Source organism: Leuciscus leuciscus, assembly GCF_965113295.1.
Source record: "Leuciscus leuciscus genome assembly, chromosome: 3".
NCBI lineage: Eukaryota > Metazoa > Chordata > Actinopteri > Cypriniformes > Leuciscidae > Leuciscus > Leuciscus leuciscus.
In genome coordinates this window covers 51,538,148-51,562,782 of record NC_138727.1, presented here as the reverse complement: position 1 = coordinate 51,562,782, position 24,635 = coordinate 51,538,148, and the positions used below count along the sequence as shown (strand labels likewise).

The following is a 24,635-nucleotide window of genomic DNA, read 5'->3' as shown; positions in this document are numbered from 1 at the left end:
AACAGCAACTCACTGTTCGCTGCCGTATCCTTCAGGAAGCAGCCCGACAGACACGGCCACCACAACCAGAGCAACCGTATATCCAATCATACACAGGAATCCACTGCTAAGCACCTCCCTCTTTTTGGAGCTGATCTGTGATAGGTTCTTCACACAGATGAAGAGCAGCACAGCTTCAATGAACATCCACACAAAGCCGGAGAGAAAGAGGAAGTGCAGCACACCTGATATCACGGCACACAACACCTGGAGATCATGAGAGACGGTTATGATGATTCTCAGTGAGACTGTGCTGAGCTGTAGGGCTCCTTCATCATTCTCACCTGATGAGGGCGTATGAGGCTCAGGAACTGTTGTGTGAGCAGGAACAGAAGGTGAGCCAACAGCAGACTCAGGCAGAGGTTGATTCGAGCCACATTATTCATTCCAGGACTCCACTGACAAAGGGCAAAGGTCAACAGAGCCAAACTGAGGAACACCAGCCCCACGATCACACACACCAAATTCAACAGCTCCAGCAGTGAGTCGCTCTGAGAAAACATGTCAGAGTACATGAGTGCCAAATCTGTGCTGTTCTTCAATGCTCACTATAAATGTTCTCGTACCTCTGATGGGCGGCTGGTTTGCATGATGAGAGCGAATGTGGACAGATGAACACAGGAACACACAGTGTAGCTGCTGTTGGTCTTTAAAACAGAACAACCATCTACAATCCACTCGCTGATATTCCAGTACACACAGGACAGAGAACCGTTGGGGTCAAACTCCTGCAAAAAGAAGAAAGAACATGCAGAAAATATAACAACACTGAATATTAGATGTTTTCAGATGTTCATCAGTTCTCAGGTTGGACAAAAACATATTTCAGTCTCTCACTCTGATGTGTTTGAGGGTGAAGTTGACTGGTTTGGTGAGTTTAGTGTTGGTGGTTTTGGGAAGAGTAGCTGAGATCACAGTGGACATCATGGTTTTAATCGTGTCATTTGATGTGTTGAAGAAGTCTGGCTTCAGTAGATTCTCCATTGTGTTATAACTCATGAAAGCCACAGCAGCTGATCCTGTGTGACAGAAACAGCAGCTTACATACAATACTACAACAATAACAACAACAACAATAAAATAAATAAATAAATAATTATAATAAGCAAATGTGGCTTAGTGGTAACCCACCCAGCAAAATCCCCACACTCTCAGAAATAGGGGTACAGCAGGAGTCCATTTCTGTCCCCCAAGGTACATATATGTCCCCAAGCATAAAAAGGTACAAATATATACCGTTTCTTTTAAAGGTTAAGGTACAATATCAAAAGACAGCCTCTGCTAAGTAATTTTATTTTATTTTTTGTAAAAAAAGTTTTTTTGTTTTTTTAGGTTTTAATGATACCTTAGTCATTTAAGGTAGATTTTAACTTATCACTATATTTGAGTAGCCTTGAAATAAAGGAAATAAAAGTTTTGTAAGTCAATTTACTGATATTAAATCATTATAACACAGCAAATACTCCAGTGTTAAATGAACTTTCCTGGGAGTTTATTTGGCTTCAGACTCAAGAGTGTTAAAGTGTTAAAATATGAGTGTTAAATTAACAATCAAGAGTGCTAAAGTTAATGAGCTAATTAAGTGATTCATTGACTGATGATTGAGCATTATTGAAGACACCTGATGTTAACAAGCAGAATCACTGAAGGAGAAAATCAATTTTTTTAAGACACCGTTGTGGTGATCAGTGTTTGCTTTAGTTGGGTCTTTTGACCCTTAAACTGTTAACATTAGGATTTATTTGTATCTGAGTTATAATGGCTAGATGAACAAAGAGATAAGTTGATCAGGTGGTGTTGGTTATGTTTTGACATAATCATAATTTGACCTGAATCACTAAACTCATTTAAAGTCTAATCTCTGACTTAAATGTATATTGTTGATTACAGCATCACTGTGATTCCACAGCATAAGATCCAGCATTTTTGAAATAATCTAAAGGATTTCTTAAAAGTTGATCTGATAAAACAAATCTTTCTTGTAGGCACACACAGACATCAAGAATCAGTGTATGAATCTCAACAATGGTGACAAACAGAATATTCAATTAGGGAAAGGAAATTAGTAAGACAATTCAGATCATAATTCATTCATATTCATGCATGATGGGAGCCATTAATGAGTTGTGATTGGTGGCAGCCACTGCAACATGCTTTATTATTGTCACCATTGTTGAGATTCACAGGCTGATTATTGATGTCAGTATTTCTTCATAAAGTAATTTTCAATGTCTTTTGATCAGAACAACTTTTAAGAATTTTTGGATTATATTGAAAATGCTGAAAATCTTTTGCTGTAGAATCACAGTGATGCTGTAATCAACAATATACATTTAAGCTTGAGATTAGATTCTAAATGAGTTCAGTGATTCAGGTTAAATTATGATTATGTCAAAACATAACCAACACCACCTGATCAACTTTTCTCTTTGTTCATTTGGCAGTTATAACTCAGATACAACAGCCAAACAAAATCTAAAGTTAATGATTTAAGGGTCAAGAGCCCAACTAAAGCAAACACTGATCACCATAACGGTGTCTTAAAAAATTATATTTTCTCCTTCCGTGATTCTGCTTGTTAACATCAGGTGTCTTCAATAATGCTCAATCATCACTCACTCAATCAATCACTTAATTATCTCATTAACTTTAACACTCTTGAGTCTGGAGTCATATAAACTCCCAGGAGAGTTCAATTAACACTGGAGTTTTTGCTGTTGGACCTCAAGGTACATATATGTAACTTTTTGAGGATCAAAAAGCATTAAAAGTTACATATATGTACCGTTTCTTTTAAAGGTTATGGTACAATATTGTACCCTTGAGGGTACAGCCCCAGTGACAAGCCATTGTACCCCTAAAGGTACAATTATGTACTTTATTTTCTGAGAGTGTATGTAGAGCCAGCCCTGATTGGCTGCTTGAATCTCAATTTAAAAGAATGTTCAGTTCCGGGTCTTTCTTTCTTTTGGCCATCGGTGGAGAAGAAGTCATAGCACGGTTACTCATGGTTCTTACAGGACTTTCAACCGAGGAGGTCCTTCAGAAAATTTCAGAAACAGGCATAGAAGTAACCGACGTCGAGATGAAAGGACATGAAATGGACTTTCAGGCAAATGACATTTACTCAGATGATAATAATTTATATGTCACAGTTAGACATTGAGTTTAAAATGAAATACTGGAAAATGTGAAAATGAAAAGGATTGAATAAATTCTGATTTTAATTCAGTGTGTGTGTAATATATATATATATATATATATATATATATATATATATATATATATATATATATATCATTATAGTCAACGATTGTACCCTGTCAAAGCCAATTTGGTACCATTTTTGAAGGGTCCATTTTTGTACTGTTAAATAAAGGTACAAAATTGTCACCACAGGTACAAGACTGGTAGCCTGACTACGTCAGACGTCCTACTTCCGCTAATTTCATTTCGCTCCTGTAGTCAGTCTGAGATAGCAGCCTATCTTTCAGTTTTCCACCGGCCTTCGGACGGCCGGGCCAATCAACGAACAGAGGGCGGGCTGAGAGCGTGACGTAGACGCTAAGCGCCGAGTTTTACATTGTAGGTTAGAGAAATCGAAAACCGAAACGACTGCGGAAATGGGAAACGAGACACGGGATGCAATTCGCTCTGTTATGGAGAACATTCCGGGGTTTTTCAAACTGAAGCCAGAACAAGAAGAGTGTTTGATAAACCTTTTAAATGGAGGTGATGTTGTGGCCCTACTCCCGACTGGTTTTGGGAAAAGTTTAATTTATCAATTGTTACCGTGATAATAGATGAAAACTATAAATAGAAAGTAGAAGAAATGATGAAAATGATTCTCAACTAGGCTAAGCTATGAAAGATTTAACAGAATGAATTTATGTACCATTGTACTTTATGCAATATGTGGGTAAAATGGACATAAATTAATATTCCCATTTAATGCAATGTATCTAATACACTGTATCTAATGTGCAAATGAATGTGTTCTTGGAGCAAACTTTAATGAAAAAACAAGTGTAATAATTGGAGTAATCATTTCAAACATTTTAATAATAAGATGTAATATTTCATATGAATATTGATAACTTATTTCTATATTCACATGTATGAAATCAATCCTGTGCTGTATCAGAAAGTCATTTTTTGATAAAAAAAAGAAAAGAAAAGAAAAGAAAGGCCTGCCGTGTTTTTCATCGCAGATTTAAACGTGCTTAGTCTGCATGTCTCTTTAACATTCTCATATGAAAAAAAAAAAAGTGACGGAAAACAAATGCTACGCGTTCATAAACCGCACCTAAAAGTGTCACAAAGAACCAGCAAGTAATGATTATGAATATGTTTATTGCAAAGATGAAGTTGACGATAGGCTACTCACTCGCGATCTTCAGTAGTGAATGCGCCGGGCCGGAGAGAAATGCACATTTCGATTACATAGTTTTATTTTGTTTTGAATGGTTCTGTTTAAAAGTAAAGATTTCAAGCTTTCTGTAGATAATAGATATATTTCAAAATTGTTTAGGTCTGTGAGGCGAGCAGGCTACCTTTTATACGATGAGTTTCGGGATGATCTTAAAGCTGCCGTCGGCAACATTTTTTTTATCATATTCAGTGTAATCGACACTATAATCCGACAGAACAACATAAATAAGGTGGTTTTAGAAAAAAACCCGAGCTTCTAACTCCACCTGGAGCGTGTTATTTGTTTTGCAAAAATCCAGCGCTCCCGCTTCATCAGGTCCAATCAGCGCAGGGGGGGTGTGAGATCTGACTGTCAATCACAGGTTGTGCACACGCCACAGATCCCCCTCACTCGCGCACGTTAATATCACATGCACACGCCACGCCTGAAGTTCACCTGGAGATTGCATGAAGCGTGATGGCGGAGAGAAAATCTACTAACAAGCTTCCAATTCCTCGGTTATTGCTATCTATGGATAGATTAGCCATGGCAGCCTACCTCCGAGTCCATGGTGTTGATAGATGCTGAAGAGACGGACGCGTTCACAGAAAATCAGGTACACACGCACAGTGACGCACTGACGAGCACGACCTCGATGGGAGGGTGCTCGCTGGTAGTGGGGAGGGGCATGAGAGTTGTAAACATTCAAAATTTTGGCTAATCGACCCAATCTGCCAGACTTGCCGACGGCAGCTTTAAGCTCCAGTTCAGGCGCCGGCTTGATTATATAGGCTATATTTAGCCTACTTTTTATTTAGGCTAAAATCCAGGAAATTGGTTAATGGAAAATGTATTAAAATTAAGATACAATTAATACAAAACGAAAGTCTATTTAAAGAAAGGCTTTGTGCTTTCTGTTTGAGGTCTCTGTGAAAGTTTTAAAGTCTTTTAGTACCGCTTCTGTAATGGAGAACTGTCAGCCTAACATTGTTTTTTTTTAAATGCGAAAACGAAAAATAAAAGACAAAAGACTTTTTTTTAAAAAGATAACATGTTGAACACTGATCATTAAATCAAACAACAATATTGTTGATGATGAATTTAAATTTTTTTTTTTTTTTTTTTTTTTTTACGCTATAAATCCATCCATTTGTTTCCCCAAAACGTTATAAATCCATCAATTTTTTTCCAAAACGCTATAAATCCATCAGTATGCAGTAACTCGTAGCCCCGGGGCCCAGTGAGGTCTTAATGCGGCCCTGGTAATGCTCTAATCTTGAAATTAAGTTGCAGCATTTCCAACAGACTTGTGAGGAACAAAGAGCCGTGTTTAACCCTCTGAGGTCTGAGCTGTTTTCTGGGCCCTGGAGGTGGTCTGACATGCTCTGACATTTGTGTTTTTTTCTGTTACTAGTGACATTTTCATGGCTAAAGTCTAATTACACTGTATTCAGCACAAACTCTGCTACAATAATATATCAGCAGCATGTATGTAAAAGTTTGTAGTTTTGAGATAATGACATTTATGCGTGGTTTGTGAAAATACAAAAAAAAATTCTCACTGAAATAAGGCCATGAAACCCATACTGATTATTTCTTCACAAGACTTTTGAAAATTGTATGACATAGCCTAGAATATTTGCTCCAAAACTATGTGAAAATCACCCTGACTGCTCATTCAGATAAGACAATATATTGATTTAAAATTTCTAAGACGTGTTTTGTGTGACAAAGCCATATGCGAAGGGGCGTGATCATCTCATGAATATGTAAGCTTTTAACACCTGAGAAAGACAAAGACACTCCCCTAACTGCCCTATTAGGAGCGATCAGGCCCTGTCATTCAGAGCAACCTTGCACAAAGAATGAGGGGATTTAAAAAAGAATGGCTTTTAGATTGTTTGGATTTATTTACAACACAACACAATCCAAAAATACAAATGACAAAAGAGCACATTGAAAACAATGATCCAAAGACAGCGACCTTTGTGCCATTCCTAAAAACATACCTTTCATTTCCAAGGTGTTTGATTTTCACTTTACCATGTTCATATACAGAGACTCATGTGAATGTTGAAGTCAGCAGGACTCAGTTGCATCTGGTCCCTGAAAGAAAAAAGAAAAAAAAGAAAAAACTGTGAACACACTGATATCAAGAGAAACTATAGGGCTGCACGATTTTGGGAATAGATTTTAGATTTTTCTGGTTAAAATTTATTTTTAAAATTCACAGAATACACACACACACACACACGTTTCCAAAAATATAATAATGAACACCAGGTTTGTTGTGCCTTGTAGGCATAGGCTACGCAGTGCTGCATAAAATAATAATAACAATAAATTAAATCTTCCAAAAGATTTCAAGAACAACTACGCTAGAGAAAAATATATTGATTATCATATGTTACTTCAAATGTTTCCATTCGTTATGATGATATGAAATGAGATAATAGTAAAAACATAAAGCCTAATGTTTGGTGCATTTTTCCTTTCAAACGCAATCGCGCTCCAAAATATGATACATTAAAACCCACAGCGCGCTCCAAAATATGATACATTAAAACGCCATCGCGCTCCAAAATATTAAACATTATGGTTATACATATCTATGTTTGAGCAGATATCCACAAACAGTATTTAACAGGAAACACAGGTCTAAATAGTATAATATTCACCATATATCTAGCACAGTTCAACTGCAATGTGAAGTTTATGCAACAATACCATAAACTAATAAGTAAGAATTTCTTACCTTACATCTTTCTTGTCTTCAAATCGCATTCTTCTTCTTCTGGGGGTAAATCCAATGTAAGCTCAGACGTGTCTTCCAAACTCGACGAAAAGCAGAGACTTGTGAAGTTTGTTGGTGTTTTGTGTTTGAGGTAACGAGGGCATTCGTGTTCCATGTGGAGATTTGCATGTGAATCTCTTTTGCGCGAGTGGGCGTGTCGAATTAAAAAGTAATTAGCAAGCGTTTGAGATACTGGACATCCTGTTGGTTTTATACAAATTACTTAAACAGAGAATATTTGTTTTCAGTTTGAATCCGATCATTTAAAAGTACACACTTAAATGTGTATAAAGGTATATGGCTCATAAATGTGTGAGAAGGATTCGCTGAGTTATGTTTCAGTTTATAGACGTGCTCAAGAAAAAAAAGTTCACCGCGACGGAGAGGCAGAACGCACACCCTGTTTATTTTCTTTATTTTACAAAAGCACAATGTTTTGATTTGATTGTAAGTGGACACATACAAAAGTAGAAATATCACAGATTATTTTTTTATATTTCTTTTTTCTGTATAACCATAAATGACGGAGTAATTTAAGTTTATGTTGCTGCTATGTGAAAAAAATCCAGCAAAACGCGTCGGCGCGTTTCTCGACCTCAGAGGGTTAAAAGATCTAATCTTAAATTTGAGAGTTGGCTACAAATATTTTCTTGTTTCACTCTGTCAAAAATATGTTTAGAGGCCGTGATTGTACCGTGGATGCGTAGATTAACTTCGCATAATCTGCAAAAGTCGTTTACATCCATGATCAATCCGGTATTTCGCTCGCATCATCATGTGTTTACAGCAGGTTTACAGTGGAAGTTCGATCATAGATTTGAGTTCGATGCATGATGTCTGTGGTTCGATGCGGCTGTACAGGCGCATAACATACGTCATAACTAAACTTATCTGATTGGCTTACGGGTAACCAATGATTTTAAACTTCAGACAAGCGCCCCCTAGCGAGAGAGAAAACACTTCTCCATTATGCCATTCCAGACTCTGTCTACGAAGCAAAGTGAAGTAGCAGAGTCTGGTATTACCAGGCTACAAGACTGGTCTCTTAAGGTACAAATCACAAGGGTACAAATATGTACCCTATGCCAAGGGTACAATATTGTACCCTTGAGGGTACAGCCCCAGTGACAAGCCATTGTACCCCTAAAGGTACAATTATGTACCTTATTTTCTGAGAGTGCAGTGTTAAATTAACACTCTCAGAAAAATGAGTCCACACTCAGAGTGTTATAAGTAACACTGAAGCAGTGTTAAAGTTAATGAGATAATTAAGTGATTAATTGAGTGTTGATTGAGCATTATTGAAGACATCTGATGTTAACAAGCAGAATCACTGAAGGAGAAAATACATTTTTAATCGGTGTTTAGTTTAGTTGGACTCTTGACCCTTACTTTAACTTTAGATTTTGTTTGGCTGCTTTAATTCAGTTATAACAGCCAGATGAACAAAGAGCAAATGTGATCTGATGGTGTTGGTTGTGTTCTAACATAATCATCCCACATAGCAACATTTTGACGTCCCAGGGGCCTCATTTATAAAACTTTGCGTAGGATTTGCGTCAGAAGTGGCGTACGGATGAAACATAGGACGTGCGAACGCACAGAAATATTCGGATTTATAAAACCGTGCGCACGCACATCCTACGCAGTTTTCCCTTAATAAATCACAATCAATTCTAAATGTAGCGCAGCTTTTGCGGCTTCATGTCATGCCCATAGTTGCCCATAAATAGTCCGTGAAACGCCCACAAGTTAATATTCATCTATTGCGAAATCATGGCAAACACAGAGAGGAAAACCAAGAAACGTAACTTCACTCAATGTGAATTGTGCGTCATTACACATTGTGATGGCATCATGACATTTTATTACCATCCATTTGATCGCATCTGACAAGCTACAGATGTGTTACGAGGATAAATTGCATAACATGCCAATATTATTGCAGAACATATTTCACTTTTCTATGTGTTAATTTGCATTTCTGTTGTAATCTTCGTTTGATTTTGTTTGTTTTACACTGCAGATCGATCAAACGGGTGTTTGTGTAGGCTGTTAATTGTAAGACTTGCTTTGTGAAGTCTTCATGTTATTTATGAGAGGCAGTATTGCCATTTCTTTTACACAATGGTCTACAGTTTCACACACTTTCACACACTTTCACGTGTTTCTTCCATCTGCCGACGGTGTCGCCATTTCTCATTTCACCCATTTTTGTGCGTACGCCTGGGTCAGAGTTTGCGTGGTTTATGAGAGATGGACAAAATTGAATAGGGGTGAGCGGGGCTAGCTGTCACATACTTGTGTTAAATAATTCCACACATGCCAACATGTGGAAAACTGATCTGGCCCACATAATAGTATGGAATGATGGCATATATGGAATGACGGCCCTTGGGTGGCTCACTCCTGTTTGCCAGATCTGGGCCACAAGCAGGCCATAGCAATGCCACATGCCAGCCAAGAGTAAAGAAATAAACCAGAACTGGACCTTATCTGAGCCACAAAATCTGTGTATATTAAATATGGAGTCATCTCAGCCTTAATAAGCCTGTTAACAAGCAGAATCACTGAAGGAAAGAAGATAACAGAAAAAGAGACAAGCAGAAACACAAGAACTACAACTGACTTCAGACACAGTCTAGATGAAATCAACTGAAGAGAAAAGAAGACATTAAATCTGTTAAGATCTCAGCAGAGGAGGATTAAACAACTCCACAAACAGCATTACCAGCTTCACTTATTACTAACCAGACTGACTTTATTTCTGTCAGACGTCTACAGAAGTTTTTATTGGGAATTAACAATGTGCGTGAAGGACCGCACATTTTCCCGTCAAGTTTGCTTTTTATAAATACCAATTATTGCGTAGAGAGCGGCGTACGCCTTCTTTTGTGCATACGCAACGTTTATAAATGAGGCCCCAGATCCGGCCTCAGGTGTTTAACTCTAATGTGTTTTATTTGAAGTCACCATAACAGTGATTAGTGTGTCCATTAGTTGGGCTCTTAACTCTTATTATATCTTTGCCTTTTTTGGCCGCTGTGACAGTGTGTTTGTAAAAAGCATTTGCAGTAGCAAAGAAAGCTAAAGTGAAATGAGATCAGGTGATGATGGTTACCTGTTGATGGTTTTATAATCATCATGAAATAGACTGATTCACTGATGTCTTTTGAATCTAAAAGTTGTGTTGTATCAATAATATTTTCACATCACAAACCCTGTGTTACTGCAGCATGAGATCCAGCAATATTATAACAGTCAGTAATAAATTATGCAGCGGATCTGGGACGTAAAAATGTTGCTATGTGGGAATGGGATAACTCTTTCTAAAATGTTTCTAACCTACAGAAACATCTCACATACTTGTTTCATTGTTGTTCTTGGCGATCCCAATGAGATCGATGTCCACAGAAGAATTTGTCGTGTCAAGTCGAGGGATTTTATCTAAGGTGACTTTGGATCCAACCATGAAGACTTCAACCTCTGAGTGAAAAACAAACAAGCAGTTATGTGCTATATTAATTTATTTAAAATTATTATATATTTTTTATAAAAGTCCAATTCCATTGAATTTGCACAAAACACAAACAAATAAAATGAATATTCACTATTGTTGGGTTTTCATCTCTGATGAACCCTTCAGGTTTACTTATATTTACATTTATTCAGTTAACAGATTAAATTAATCACTATTAACTAGGGATGTCCCGATCCGATCACGTGATCGGAAATCGGGCCCGATCACGTGTTTTCAGACTCGATCGGAATCGGACGTTACCTCTCGATCAGGCTCGGATATATATGTATATATATTCTCATAATTTTTTAACACATCTATAGTTATGCGGTGGCACAGAGTTACGCCGGTTTCACACTGCACGCGAGCAGAGCGTAAGCAGCGCAGGAGCAGTGCGTATGGTGAGCAGGAGCAGGACACGCGCGTTTTGCTTTCACACTGGCAGCGTTTGTCACGCGCGGTTGTGTACAGAGTAGCCTACTCTATAATGGATAAGTTGGCATTGCTTTATTTCGTTTTCAAATACATTTAAGAGAAAAGACTTGTCAAGAAGCTTATTTTATAAATAATTTCATTTATATAACTTTTGGTTCATCTTTGTTTTTATTGTTCTGGCAACAAGTTTGTTTTTGGACATTTGTTTTCTTTTTAAATTGCTGTTGGTCATTTGATTGACTGTTTAAAACACAATAGATATCGTCAATGCACTTTTTGGATAAAACTGCGGTGTATTTTGGCCATGATCAATGCATTGTCACTTTAATTCAGCGTAAGCGGCGCATCTTACGCCGGTTTCACACCGCAAGCGTCAGCAGCGCGTATTTTTTTCGCCGTCCATGTTATTCAATGAGTGCATTCACACCGCATGCAGAAGCGGCGCGGCAGCGCGTAGCAGGAGCAGAGCAGGAACAGCAGTGCCGCGATAGTTTCGGCGCCCAGTCTATTTTTAACCCCTAATTTCCACCAGATGCGGAACGGCTGCGGAACGGCTCCGCTGCGTGACAGCTCTGTGTTCCGTCGTCCGTCAATACCCACCAGGTCCGGATTTGTTGCGCAACGGCTGCGGTCATGACTGACAGCTGACGTCACGAGGCCCCATGTAATCTCGCGAATTCTGGTCTGAACGCGCGATATGTAGTTTCTATAAACAGAACTACCAAACCAGGAACAGTTTTCCATCCGGAGGAGTATAGGATAGAACTCTTTTCTGAATTACCTACCGATCTCTCTTTTCTGTGGATTTTGATTCACACACAGATTTGATGTTAAAACTTCAACAAGCCTGTCTCCGCCCATTATGACGTTTTCAAGGTGTAGTGTAGGGAAATATGAGCGCGGTGTATTTTATTTTGAAAATTAAACGGATCTTTTATTTTGTTTCTGGCTGTTCTGTTTTGTCACTCGACTTCCTGTCCTGCGTACTCTGCCCTGTAGTGCTGCGGAGCGCTCCGGCATCCGGCAAAAATAGAAGCTCTGCGTATCTGCTACGGAGGGCTGCGGATTGCCGGAGTCGGAACGCAGCTGTACCGCATTCAGTGGAAATACACTCATTGACTTTAATGGAAACCTATTGACTCCGCCGCCGTGCCGGAGCCGTAACGCAGCCGGTGGAAATTGTGGGTAAGAGTTAGGAGTGCAGTTCCTAAAAGCACATTACTGGCTTTGCAAACACTGTGGCACTTTTATTTTTTTGATTTGTTTACATGCATGCCGGGTATTTTAAGTTGGGGTGCTATTTGTTTATATATTAGACTTTTTTTATATTTACTGTTGCACTAAAGTCCAAAAGTGAAGAATTTATGTTATTTATTACTTGATTGTTCACAGAAGTGCTCTGTTTGTTAACAGAGTTGTTGAATGTTAAAATAAGGTGAATTAAATAAAAAATAAGGAACATCCTGGATCTGTTTTTTCGCTCTTCTTTATTATTTTTTTATGTATTATAGAAGTATCGGATCGGGACTCGGTATCGGTAGATACTCAAAATCAAATGACTCGGACTCGGACTTGAGGGCAAAAAAACCTGATCGGGACATCCCTACTATTAACTGTAAGGTCATACAGTACACTGTATCGTCAAGTGCTGTACAAGTGCTTCAGTTACCAACTGGTTTAGCTTCTGTCTAATCTGTCTAATGTGACGACCTTCTACCAAATGATGAAGCAGAAAGAGCAGAAAACACTGTCTAAAACATTTGTAATTCTTCACAAATATATAGTTACTGTAGCTATATTTATCATCCTCACCGTCTGACACCCGTGATCCACCGCTGCTCTCTAGACTATATAAACTCCCTGATATCATATATAATCTCAGTTTCATCATCAATAATAACAGTTTCTCCACTCACCTACAACAGCAAGAGTAAAACTGACACTGTCACTCGTGTCTGTTGGCTTCACCAATGTAGAGATGAGTTTCTCACTGGTTTTTAAGATACGGTTTCCATAAGAGGCTAGTTCAGCTGGGCTGACTGATGATGAAGATGATGAAGATGACTCTAAAATCTTCCCTGAAGCGTTGAAGGCCACAGTCAAAATGTTGGTCACAGTCTAATTTATTGATCGGATAAACAGCGTCACAGTAAATGTCAACAGAGCAAATAAGACAGCACTGTATTGTCAATCATCTATTATCTACAGTATATAACTGACAAATGTTTGATTATTTGATTATTTTTCTCTTGAAGACTTACAGTCACAGAGAGCACTTGTGATGTGATGTTCTCGATCTTCTCAAGAAGATTTTGGAAACAGTTCTGACTCTGAAACACAATTGTGAAAGCAGTAGGCTGTTGATTTTGATCATGTTTTTCAATATTAACAGTGTGAAGGTTCAGTGATGTTAGTACAGACACACAACACAAATCTAGCAACAATAAATAGAACAGCACATTCATATTTTACAAACCGGTATCTACAATGCACATTTTATTGCACTACTCTTTGAACTAATTAATTTCCAGTTACGAAAAAAAAAAAAAAAAAAAAAAAAAGAATATTGCATAAAATATCACCATTTCCATTCCATGTGTTCAAGAGAACAAAATCACCACTTCCTGAAAAACTGGCTCAAAACATCAGTAATAAAAATGGAAGCAGCTGCAACAAGAGAAGCCCGTGGCTCTATTATAATTGTGTATTTGAGCTCATTGTGAATTCAAAATGTTCAACATTCTCAACACTATCACAGTGATGTCACAGTGATGTCACAGTGGTGGCACATGGTGATCAGTGTTTGCTTTAGTTGGGCTTGTGACTTTTAAACATTACATTTTCTTTGGCTGCTGTAACTGTGTTTGTAAGACACATTTGTTATGGCTAAAAGAGAATGTGTCCAGGTGATTTTGGTTTGTTGTTGGTAATAACAACATCATTATCTAGATTCAGTGTGCAGTCTTTATGAGGTGTTTTTAATTTTATATTTTCAATTATAATTTAACTTTCATTATACAGTTTGAAATTCAGCAGATTCATAAACATTTATGAAGGATGTTGAATGCATAATAAGACACAAACATGTGAATTTACTATGTCATTTAGACACAAAGAGACATTGAGTATCAGTGTATGAATCTCAACAATGGTGACGATCAAAAGCTTTGTGCTGCAATGCATGCTGGATATCTAGGCATTGCACACTTTGACCTCATATTGTGGCCATAGAATGAGTATCCTGAGAGCTCATGGTGAGATCACTGTGAGATCAAATAGTTGACTGAGTAACACTGTCATTTTATCTTTTGTTCAGATGCCTAATGTGTGTGACAGTTCTGGGAGATAATCAAACCAAATCATTTTGATGACAGGCATTTCAGAATGACCAAAACAAAACTTTAGATGGTCAAGTCAAGTCAAGTCAAGTTTATTTGTATAGCGCTTTTCACAATACAGATTGTATCAAAGCAGCTTCACAGTATTAAATTAAAATAATACAACAAAGTTTGTTTCAAGAGGAATTTATTCTCTCGATGGTGTGTGATGAGATTGATCAGTCCAGTTATCTAATCACATAATCGTATGCAATATCCCAAAAAATTGCATAGGCTGCAATACATGGATGGAAACATTGGCATTGTTAGTTCAACTAAGGCCCTATCACACACCCGGTGCAATGCAGCGCCAGGCGCTACGCAAGTGTGTTTTGCTAGTTTCAGCCCGACGCAGTTTTCATTTTCACGTCCTGCGCCACGTTGTTTAAATAGCAAATGCATTTGCGCCCATTTGTGCAGCCATGGGCTTCTGGTCTGAAAACGAGGTGTGTTCAGGCGCATTGATGGTGCGTTTCTATTTTGAGGAACTGAAATAGATGCACCATTGACCAACTGAAACCTGGTCTAAAGTCAATGGCGCAATATTTATTTATTTTTTGTTATTTAAAGAGCGTGTTAGTAATATGAGTCTATAGGCAAGTCCACAACGCACGTACACTCTGCTTATTACACACACAGGGACGCGCAGCAGCACACAAACATGCCAAATATTAAAAACAAAAGGATTACAATGTAAAAGATTAATATTGTGTACATAAAGATAACGTGGAATTCGCTTCTCCCGTAGATGGTGTTCTTGCGCTTTAACTTCGCGCACGAGCAGATCCGTTTCCTCTCTGGAGAAGCGTTCAGTCTTTCCGCTTCCAAATTCCGTCATGTAAATAGCGAATCCGCCATGACGCGAGCGCAACTGACTTTTAAAGGAAATGGGAGATGAGACTCTGATTGGTTTGTTGCACGTTACGCCCAAAACACACCCATTACTCATTAAGAGAATAGAGACGACCCTTTTAGACCATGTACTTATATGGTTAAAATATAAAACTTCAATTTCAGAAACTCAACTTACGGTGCATCCTTCCTCCAGCGTTATATTTATATCTGCAATGACAGAAATCAGCATGAAGACAATAATACAATACATCTGCGTCAGACAAAAGTTTAGAAAATAATCTCATAAAGTCCTATCCATTTATGTTGTATTTTATTCATTTTGATCTTAGTCCAGAGTGGAAGTGTAATAAGGGATCCACTGGAGGCAAGTTGAGAAATGAGAACCCAAGTGCAGTTTATTGTAACTAAAATAAAACATGAAACAAAAACATGACGTGGCATGAAAACAAAAACCATGGCATGAACATGAAACACTACAGCAGAATTACAGGAAACAATACTTGACAAAGACACATGGCAAACATGAGGGCTTAAATACACAGACTAATGACAAAACAAGGGACACCTGTGAACAATGATCAGACAATTAACCAATGACAAGACATGGCAGGATCAAGTCAAGTCAAGTCAAGTCAAGTTTATTTGTATAGTGCTTTTCACAATACAGATTGTATCAAAGCAGCTTCACAGTATTAAATTAAAATAATACAACAAAGTTTGTTTCAAGAGGAATTTATTGATTGATACAATTAAATTAAATATCCCCAAAATATCCCCAACTGAGCAAGCCAAAGGCAACAGTGGCAAGGAACCGAAAAACTCCATCAAGTGACCTAATGGTGTCCTAAAACTCCATCAGGTGACCTAATGGAGAAAAAAAAACCTTGGGAGAACCCAGGCTCAGTCGGGGGCCAGTTCTCCTCTGGCATTTATGAGCTAGAGGCCGGATTGTAGTTTGAACTGTGGGATTATATGAATGCCTGGCTGAAGAGATGCGACTTTAATCTAGTTTTAAACTGGGAGAGCGAGTCTGAGCAACGAACAGTATCAGGAAGACTATTCCAGAGTTTTGGAGCCAAATGTGAAAATGCTCTCCCTCCTTTGGTGGTTCTGGATATCCTAGGTATGACCAAAAGCCTTGAATTTAGTGATCTTAAAGAGCGTGATGGATTATAGGGTGATAGAAGATCCGTTAAATAGACTGGAGCTAAGCCGTTTAGGGTTTTATAAGTCAGTAGCAATACCTTGTAATTAATACGGAACTTTATAGGTAACCAATGCAGTGATGATAAAATCGGTGTTATATGATCATATTTTCTTGATCTCGTAAGAACTCTAGCGGCGGCATTTTGGACTAACTGTAGCTTGTTTATTGAGGATGCAGGACAACCAGCTAATAAAGCATTACAGTAATCCAGTCTCGAGGTCATGAATGCATGAACTAACTTTTCTGCATCAGAAACTGATAGCATATTACGTAGCTTAGCAATGTTTCTAAGGTGGAAAAAGGCTGTTTTTGTAACATATGAAATATGATTTTCAAAAGACAGGTTGCAATCGAGTATAACACCCAGGTCTTTTACTGTAGAGGATAAAGTAACAGGACATCCTATGATGTTAAAGTTGTATTGTGCGAGGTTTTGTGGGCGGTTTTTTGAACCGATAAGTATTACCTCTGTCTTGTCTGGATTTAATAAAAGAAAATTACGCGTCATCCAATCTTTTATATCTTTAACACACTCTGTCAATTTGGAAAATTTAGCGTTTTCATCCGGCCGTGATGAAATATATATTTGAGTGTCATCAGCATAACAATGGAAACTAATTCCATGTTTCCTTATAATATTTCCAAGTGGCATCATATATATTGAAAATAACAGAGGGCCTAATACAGATCCCTGCGGCACTCCATAGTTTACTGGAGTTATGATCGATTTTTCTCCATTTAAATAGACAAAATGGTAGCGGTCAGATAGGTATGATTTGAACCAGCTTAGTGCTTGTCCTTGAACACCAGTATAATTTTGTAGTCGATCTAAGAGTATTGTGTGATCTATAGTATCGAACGCAGCACTAAGATCAAGTAAAACTAGTATTGAGATACAGCCTTGGTCAGAAGCTAAAAGTAAATCATTTGTGATTTTAACAAGCGCAGTTTCAGTGCTATGATGCGGTCTGAATCCAGACTGAAACTTTTCATAGATCTCATTTTGTTGTAAGAAAGAGCCCAGTTGAGCGGACACCACTTTTTCTAATATTTTAGACATAAATGGAAGATTTGAAATGGGTCTATAATTTGCTAGATTAATATGATCTAATTGTGGTTTCTTAATGAGAGGTTTTATAACTGCCAGTTTAAATGTTCTTGGAACATGACCTAAAGATAAAGATGAGTTAATAATATTGAGGAGAGGCTCTTCCACTACAGGTAACACTTCTTTCAGTAGTTTAGTTGGTATAGGATCTAATAAACATGTTGTTGTTTTAGATGAAGTGATAAGTTTATTTAACTCTTTTTGTTCTATAGTTGTAAAGCACTGTAATTGTTCTTGCGGGGTGATAATTGAAGCTGAATTATAAGGCGCGATTGAAGATTGAACGTTTACAATTGTGGTTCTGATGCTTTCTATTTTCTCAGTGAAGAAGTTCATGAAATCATTACTACTGAACTGTAACGGGATATTTTGTTCGGGTGACGTCTGTTTATTTGTTAGTCTAGCCACGGTGTTAAATAAAAACCTTGGATTGTTTTGGTTGTTTTCTATTAGTTTGCGGAGGTGCTCAGCCCTGGCCGCTTTTAGGGCCTTTTTATAACGTGACATACTGTCTTTCCACGCGATTCTAAAGACCTCTAAATTAGTTTGTTTCCATTTACGCTCTAAAATACGGGTTTCTCTCTTTAAAACATGCGTAGTATTGTTATACCATGGTGCTTTATTTTTCTCTCTGACCTTTTTTAATTTAATAGGTGCAACCACATCCAATGTTCTAGAGAGAATGGTGCTCATAGTGCTAGTTAGTTCTTCTAGTTCATCTGTTTGTTTGGGTTCAGGCAGCAGCTGAGACAGATTAGATAAGCAATTTGAGAAATTATCTATGGTGGATGGGAGGATTGTTCTGCCTGGTTGATAACGCGACGCCGCATGACATATTACAGCAGTACGTAATATGCAAGTTACCATGTAGTGATCAGTGACTTCATCACTTTGTGGAATGATATCTATATCGGTTGGATCGGTTCCATGTGATATAATTAAATCGAGTGTATGATTGAGACGATGTGTTGGTCCGGTGACGTTTTGCTTGACCCCAAATGAATTTAATAAATCTGTAAACGCAGCTCCTAACGCATCATCTACGTGTAGCCTATGTTAAAATCTCCAACAATTAGTGCTTTATCGACATTGACTAATAGGTCTGAGAGAAAATCTGCAAACTCTTTTAGGAAATCAGCGTAAGGCCCTGGCGGTCTATATACGGTAGCCAAGGCTAGAGATAATAGGGATGTTTTTCTAACATCTAAGAGTGTAACATTTAGTACAAGTACTTCAAATGAAATAAACTTATAACCCGTTTTCTGGGTAACATTTAGAATATCTCTATAAATGGTTGCAACACCTCCGCCACGACCAATCAGACGGGGCTCATGCTTATAACATTATCCAGGAGGAGTAGACTCATTAATACCGAAATAATCATTTGGTTTAAGCCAGGTTTCAGTAAGGCAAAGTACATCGAAGCTATTATCTGTGACTATTTCATTTACAATAACTGCCTTAGGTGTGAGTGATCTAATGTTTAGAAGACCTAGCTTTAGAAATAGTTTTTTTTAATTGTTTTAATAACAATTAGATTTTTCCTAGATCCTGCATTAGATGTATTATTTGATCTCACTAAACGAGGAATAGACACGGTTTCTATGCAATGTTCTACACTAGTATTTATATCAGTTGAATTGGTGCAGCAGAGACTATGATTTGGACTTTTGGTTACTAGTCAAAGGGTATTTAACATTTTGGAGATGTTATCTGACAGAAGATCCGCTCCGAATCTGCTTGGGTGTAAGCCATCAGCACGGAAAAGCCTAGGACGCTCCCAAAACAGATTCCAATTATTTACAAAGAGCAGTTTCTGCTCATTGCACCATGACATTAACCATTCATTTAGCGCAAATAATCTGCTGAACTTTTCATGCCCTAGTCGGTACGTGGGAAGCGGTCCTGACACAATGATCGTTGTTTCAGGCGATGTGCTGCGTACCGTATCGATTAGATTCCTGAAGTCTTTCTTCAGAATCTCCGTCTGGCGCAGCCTGATGTCGTTCACTCCCGCGTGCAGGACCACAGTTCCGACGCGCTCGTCACCGTTCAGGATCTCGGGAACGCGAGCAGCGATTTCAGAAACACGAGCACCAGGAAAGCAGTGACTTTGCACCTTACTTTTACCTAACGTAGCGTGTACGTGCCGAACGATGGAATCGCCGATGATCACAGCATCGCGTTCTGTTTCGCGTAGAGGGGAGAAGCGGTTTTGTGTCGATAACTCGAAAACCGGGAGGGTCGGAGAAAGTCTTGGTCTAAACCTGACTCGCGTCTTCCGCTGCGGAACCACCCAGGCTTCGTGGTGGCGTGTTGGAGCCGGAGTGAACGAGACCATGGCTGATTGCGACCGATGCTGAGGAACGCACGGAGTAGACGCGGTCGGAGTCAGCGGGTTAGTAACGTTAAACACTGATTTGTGTGCATCGGCGCGTGATGTTTCAAGAGCCAAACACCGGTCTCTCAGCTCGGCCTGTCTCAATAAAAGGTTGTGGATCTGTTTCTCAACAGCTTCCAGCTCAGACTGCAGTGCGTGCAGCTCAAATGTGTCCTCACCTGCACCAAGCGGTAGACTACTTACATCTGATATATTCGCCATTTTAACAGATGGACAGTGAGTTAGCAACGAAGCTACCAGTGATGCTATCAATATTAATACTAATTTATATTATAAGTTTGTTTGTAAGTGAGTGTGGAGAAGACGCGTTCAGCCGTGATCCACGGACGTAACCTTTAAGAGTATGCAGCGTTGGATCACTAATAGGCTTGAGACGCGTCTGCTCAACAGTCCGCGTTGTAACAATGAGGTTTGAGCAGTAACGTTAGTGCTTCTCAGTGAGGAAAAGTAGAAAATGTTCGTTGTAAGCGAGTTTAAAGAGAAAAATCAAGAATTATAAATCAAATCGATAGAGCTCCAAAAACAACAACGCATTCAGACGCAACGCATGATAATAACAGGACAAGACATTACTCACCGTGTTTGTTGAGTGTTTCTTACTCACCTGAGCTTTTATGAACTCAAAGGCGCGAGCGCGCGAGAGAAAATAAATAAATAAAAATAGCAGAGCGCACGGGTGGCGCGTTAACAGGCTAGCGAATTACTAGCGTGTTGTTATAGTAGTAACGGAAGCTAGCGATGCCAGGGTTGGGTAAGCTGTATTTAGTAGTAATATATACAACTAGAAATTGTAGTAAATGATGGTTCAAAACAAGGAAATACGAGGCTAAGACGGAGCTTACAGCACCGAAGCAAACACACTCACAGCAGGCAGCGAGGCAGAGAGAAAAATCAAGAATTATAAATCAAATCGATAGAGCTCCAAAAACAACAACGTATTCAGACACGACGCATGATAATAACAGGACAAGACATTACTCACCGTGTTTGTTGAGTGATTCTTACTCACCTGAGCTTTTATGAACTCAAAGGCGCGAGAGAAAATAAATAAATAAAAATAGCAGAGCGCACGGGTGGCGCGTTAACAGGCTAGCGAATTACTAGCGTGTTGTTATAGTAGTAACGGAAGCTAGCGATGCCAGGGTTGGGTAAGCTGTATTTAGTAGTAATATAAACAACTAGAAATTGTAGTAAATGATGGTTCAAAACAAGGAAATACGAGGCTAAGACGGAGCTTACAGCACCGAAGCAAACACACTCACAGCAGGCAGCGAGGCAGAGAGAAAAATCAAGAATTATAAATCAAATCGATAGAGCTCCAAAAACAACAACGTATTCAGACACGACGCATGATAATAACAGGACAAGACATTACTCACCGTGTTTGTTGAGTGATTCTTACTCACCTGAGCTTTTATGAACTCAAAGGCGCGAGCGCGCGAGAGAAAATAAATAAATAAAAATAGCTGAGCGCACGGGTGGCGCGTTAACAGGCTAGCGAATTACTAGCGTGTTGTGCTAGTAGTAACGGAAGCTAGCGATGTTGGGTAAGCTGTATTTAGTAGTAGTATAAACAACTAGAAATTGTAGTAAATGATGGTTCAAAACAAGGAAATACGAGGCTAAGACGGAGCTTACAGCACCGAAGCAAACACACTCACAGCAGGCATGTGACTTTTGATCACATGACAAACAGGGAATCACATGACAGACATGGAAACAAGACATGACACAGAAACATGACAAGAACAAACCCAAAACGTGACAGGGAGTCAGTGTCTCACTTTAAACTGTTATGATGTTTCTCCATAAGGAGCAGAACTCATGAATCTCAACAATGGTGACATGCTTCATGCCACAATGCATGCTGGGAGCCACAATAGTATAAAACATCAAATAACCACTTTTGGACAGTGATGAGATGAGTCCATTATTACATTTTTTGTTGTTGAAAACTATATCACCTGATCATTTTTTTGCTTCTGGCTTTCTTTGCAACAAATTACATGTTATGGTAAAAACTGTTACAAAAACCACAAACTAAAAAAAAAAAATAAAAAAAAATAAAAAAGTGTCAAACTGCCCAACTAAAGGAAACACTGGTCGCCACAATGGTGACCAAACATTTTCAATAAATCATCAACATCTAAACCTCTGTTAATTCTCAATAAAACTTCTGTAGACGTCTGACAGAAATAAAGTCAGTCTGGTTAGTAATAAGTGAAGCTGGTAATGCTGTTTGTGGAGTTGTTTAATCCTCCTCTGCTGAGATCTTCACAGATTTAATGTCTTCCTTTGTCTTCATTTGATTTCATCTAAGACTGTGGCTGAAGTCAGTTGTAGTTCTTGTGTTTCTCTTTTTCTCTCTTCTTGTTGTTTCTCTTTCATTCAGTGATTATGCTTGTTGACAGCAGGTATTCATCATTAATGCCCAATCAACACTTAATTAATCACTTAAGTATCTCATTAACTTTAACTGGGTGGGGGGTTCACCAACGAGTTTTGAATATCTATTCCGAAGCTGTAGGGGGAGCTCTATAGAGAAACCCGCAAGCAAAAAGAAATTGCCAACACTGCATAGCGCCGCTTTAATTTTGATTTAAAATTCAACATTATAGGAACGTTGATTTCTAACAGTCCAAGAACATAAAAATGTCACCTTCATTGAAAGAAAATAAGTAATTAAAAACGTTAAAAAAGGGGGTAATAAATGTTGTAAATGTTCCTACAATGGTTTTAATGGGGGAGGAGTCAATTGCATATGCAGGCACAGTCAAGTCAAGTCAAGTCAAGTTTATTTGTATAGCGCTTTTCACAATACAGATTGTATCAAAGCAGCTTCACAGTATTAAATTAAAATAATACAACAAAGTTTGTTTCAAGAGGAATTTATTGATTGATAAAATTAAATTAAATATCCCCAAAATATCCCCAACTGAGCAAGCCAAAGGCAACAGTGGCAAGGAACTGAAAAACTCCATCAAGTGACCTAATGGTGTCCTAAAACTCCATCAGGTGACCTAATGGAGAAAAAAAAACCTTGGGAGAACCCAGGCTCAGTGCATTAGCGAATGGTGATCACATTAAACTCCTCATCAACAAAGATCGTATTGAAGAGCTATTAAATATGAAGAAAAAGACTTTTGACACATCTCGGTATAGTTCAGAAGATAACAGACAAACCGTCCTCTGGTAATCTGCTATTGGTGAGTAGCTACCCTGAATCTTGAAGATTCACTTACGTTACGTCAAATAATATAGATTTTAATATAAATTCTTGCACTTTTGTTCACCCTAGCTAGCCTGGAGATGAAAAAATAAAAAAATAAAGAGAAAAGGTTGTTTTAGATCTAAACATATGATATGAATGCATTAAACAAGAGTCTTTGGCCGTTATCGCATCTCTTCTGCTTTTTCAGTTTCTCGCTCCATGTTTTAAAATGCTTTGTCAAGTTAAAAGTTCAACTTTTGAAAACACGCCTCGACACTTTTCCATAAAGCGCGTTCCTTAATTTACACTGTAAAAAAAAATATCTTTCAAAAAAGCGGTCAAATGACTGTCAGCAATGGCTACCATACAATTATTGTAAAATATCCTAATTCAAATAAAGTGTAAAAGACTTTAACAGACATTTTCATTAAACTTTCTAACAGATACGCAGTTATTTCATATTTTTCCTGAGTTTTTACGAACAAACACACATTCACTGTATCTCTTGCAGTTAATTACATGCATGATTTACAGTCAAAGTTACTATTACTGTTAAATAAAGCAACATGCAGCAAAACTTCAATGTTTTTCTGCTCATCCTGAACTGAAGCTCAGACTTCAACACAATGGTGACACACAAACAGACAATACGGAAACACTTTAAATCCCACTTTAAATTTTCTCCTCTGATTTTTTATGATGTTCAAAGCGTTTCTAAGGCTACGTTCAGACTGTCAGTCCAAATCCGATTTTTGTGCATATCCGATTCAAATCCGATCAGAATTAGCTGATGTGAACAGCAAAAAATCTAAATCTCCGGTTCTGTCCCCCACAGAAGACGCAGTAGTCCAGCGTGTCGGATACACATTTCCATGTTGTAATATTTAAATAAGACAACATCTGTATTGCAAACCCCTCCATGTTGCTGTCGTTGTATGCATACTGACACAACGTCATTGCCATAGAAAACTACCGGTTTTCTGTCAATACGTTAATATTCAGCCTATTATTATAATGCATATAAAAATGTGCAAAGAAATATTTTTTTAACGTGCGTGAATAAATCCAAACACCCCGTGACAGATTTAAGTTTCACTTTCAATCCGTGACCGATAAGGATTTAAATCTTTAACAATGTCTGGGAAAATCTAAAGTGTGGATCAGAAAGGATATTCTCCAAGGCTGGATTTAGCATCAGGAAAACCATGATCGCACTTCTGCCGGCCAACGTTAACAAGTTGGTTTTCCACGGGACATTCTTTTAAAACGCTTAAAAG

General features: G+C 38.2%; 2 protein-coding genes and 2 long non-coding RNA genes across 4 annotated transcripts in view; 2 read left to right on the top strand and 2 right to left on the bottom strand.

Annotated features, from left to right (window-relative positions):
* Window positions 1-24,635, top strand: part of LOC309494003 — a 195,783-nt gene that overhangs the window by 113,836 nt on the left and 57,312 nt on the right. The gene's annotated exons all lie outside the window — the stretch shown is intronic.
* LOC309493674 (adhesion G protein-coupled receptor E3-like) overlaps window positions 1-24,635 on the bottom strand; it is a 100,600-nt gene that overhangs the window by 21,609 nt on the left and 54,356 nt on the right. The window contains exons 7-12 of the mRNA XM_082162864.1: window positions 13,116-13,317; window positions 10,611-10,730; window positions 877-1,058; window positions 606-767; window positions 324-530; window positions 14-246 (exon numbers count right to left, since the gene is read on the bottom strand). Of these exons, the coding sequence (XP_082018990.1) occupies window positions 14-246; window positions 324-530; window positions 606-767; window positions 877-1,058; window positions 10,611-10,730; window positions 13,116-13,317 (1,106 nt within the window). The remainder of the gene's footprint in view (window positions 1-13; window positions 247-323; window positions 531-605; window positions 768-876; window positions 1,059-10,610; window positions 10,731-13,115; window positions 13,318-24,635) is intronic.
* LOC309493630 (uncharacterized protein) overlaps window positions 1-24,635 on the bottom strand; it is a 456,302-nt gene that overhangs the window by 397,990 nt on the left and 33,677 nt on the right. The window lies entirely within an intron of this gene.
* The window catches only part of LOC309494013, a 36,559-nt gene continuing 22,675 nt past the window's right edge, over window positions 10,752-24,635 (top strand). Inside the window, exon 1 of the long non-coding RNA XR_014204190.1 lies at window positions 10,752-12,390. This is a non-coding gene — a long non-coding RNA (uncharacterized lncRNA). The remainder of the gene's footprint in view (window positions 12,391-24,635) is intronic.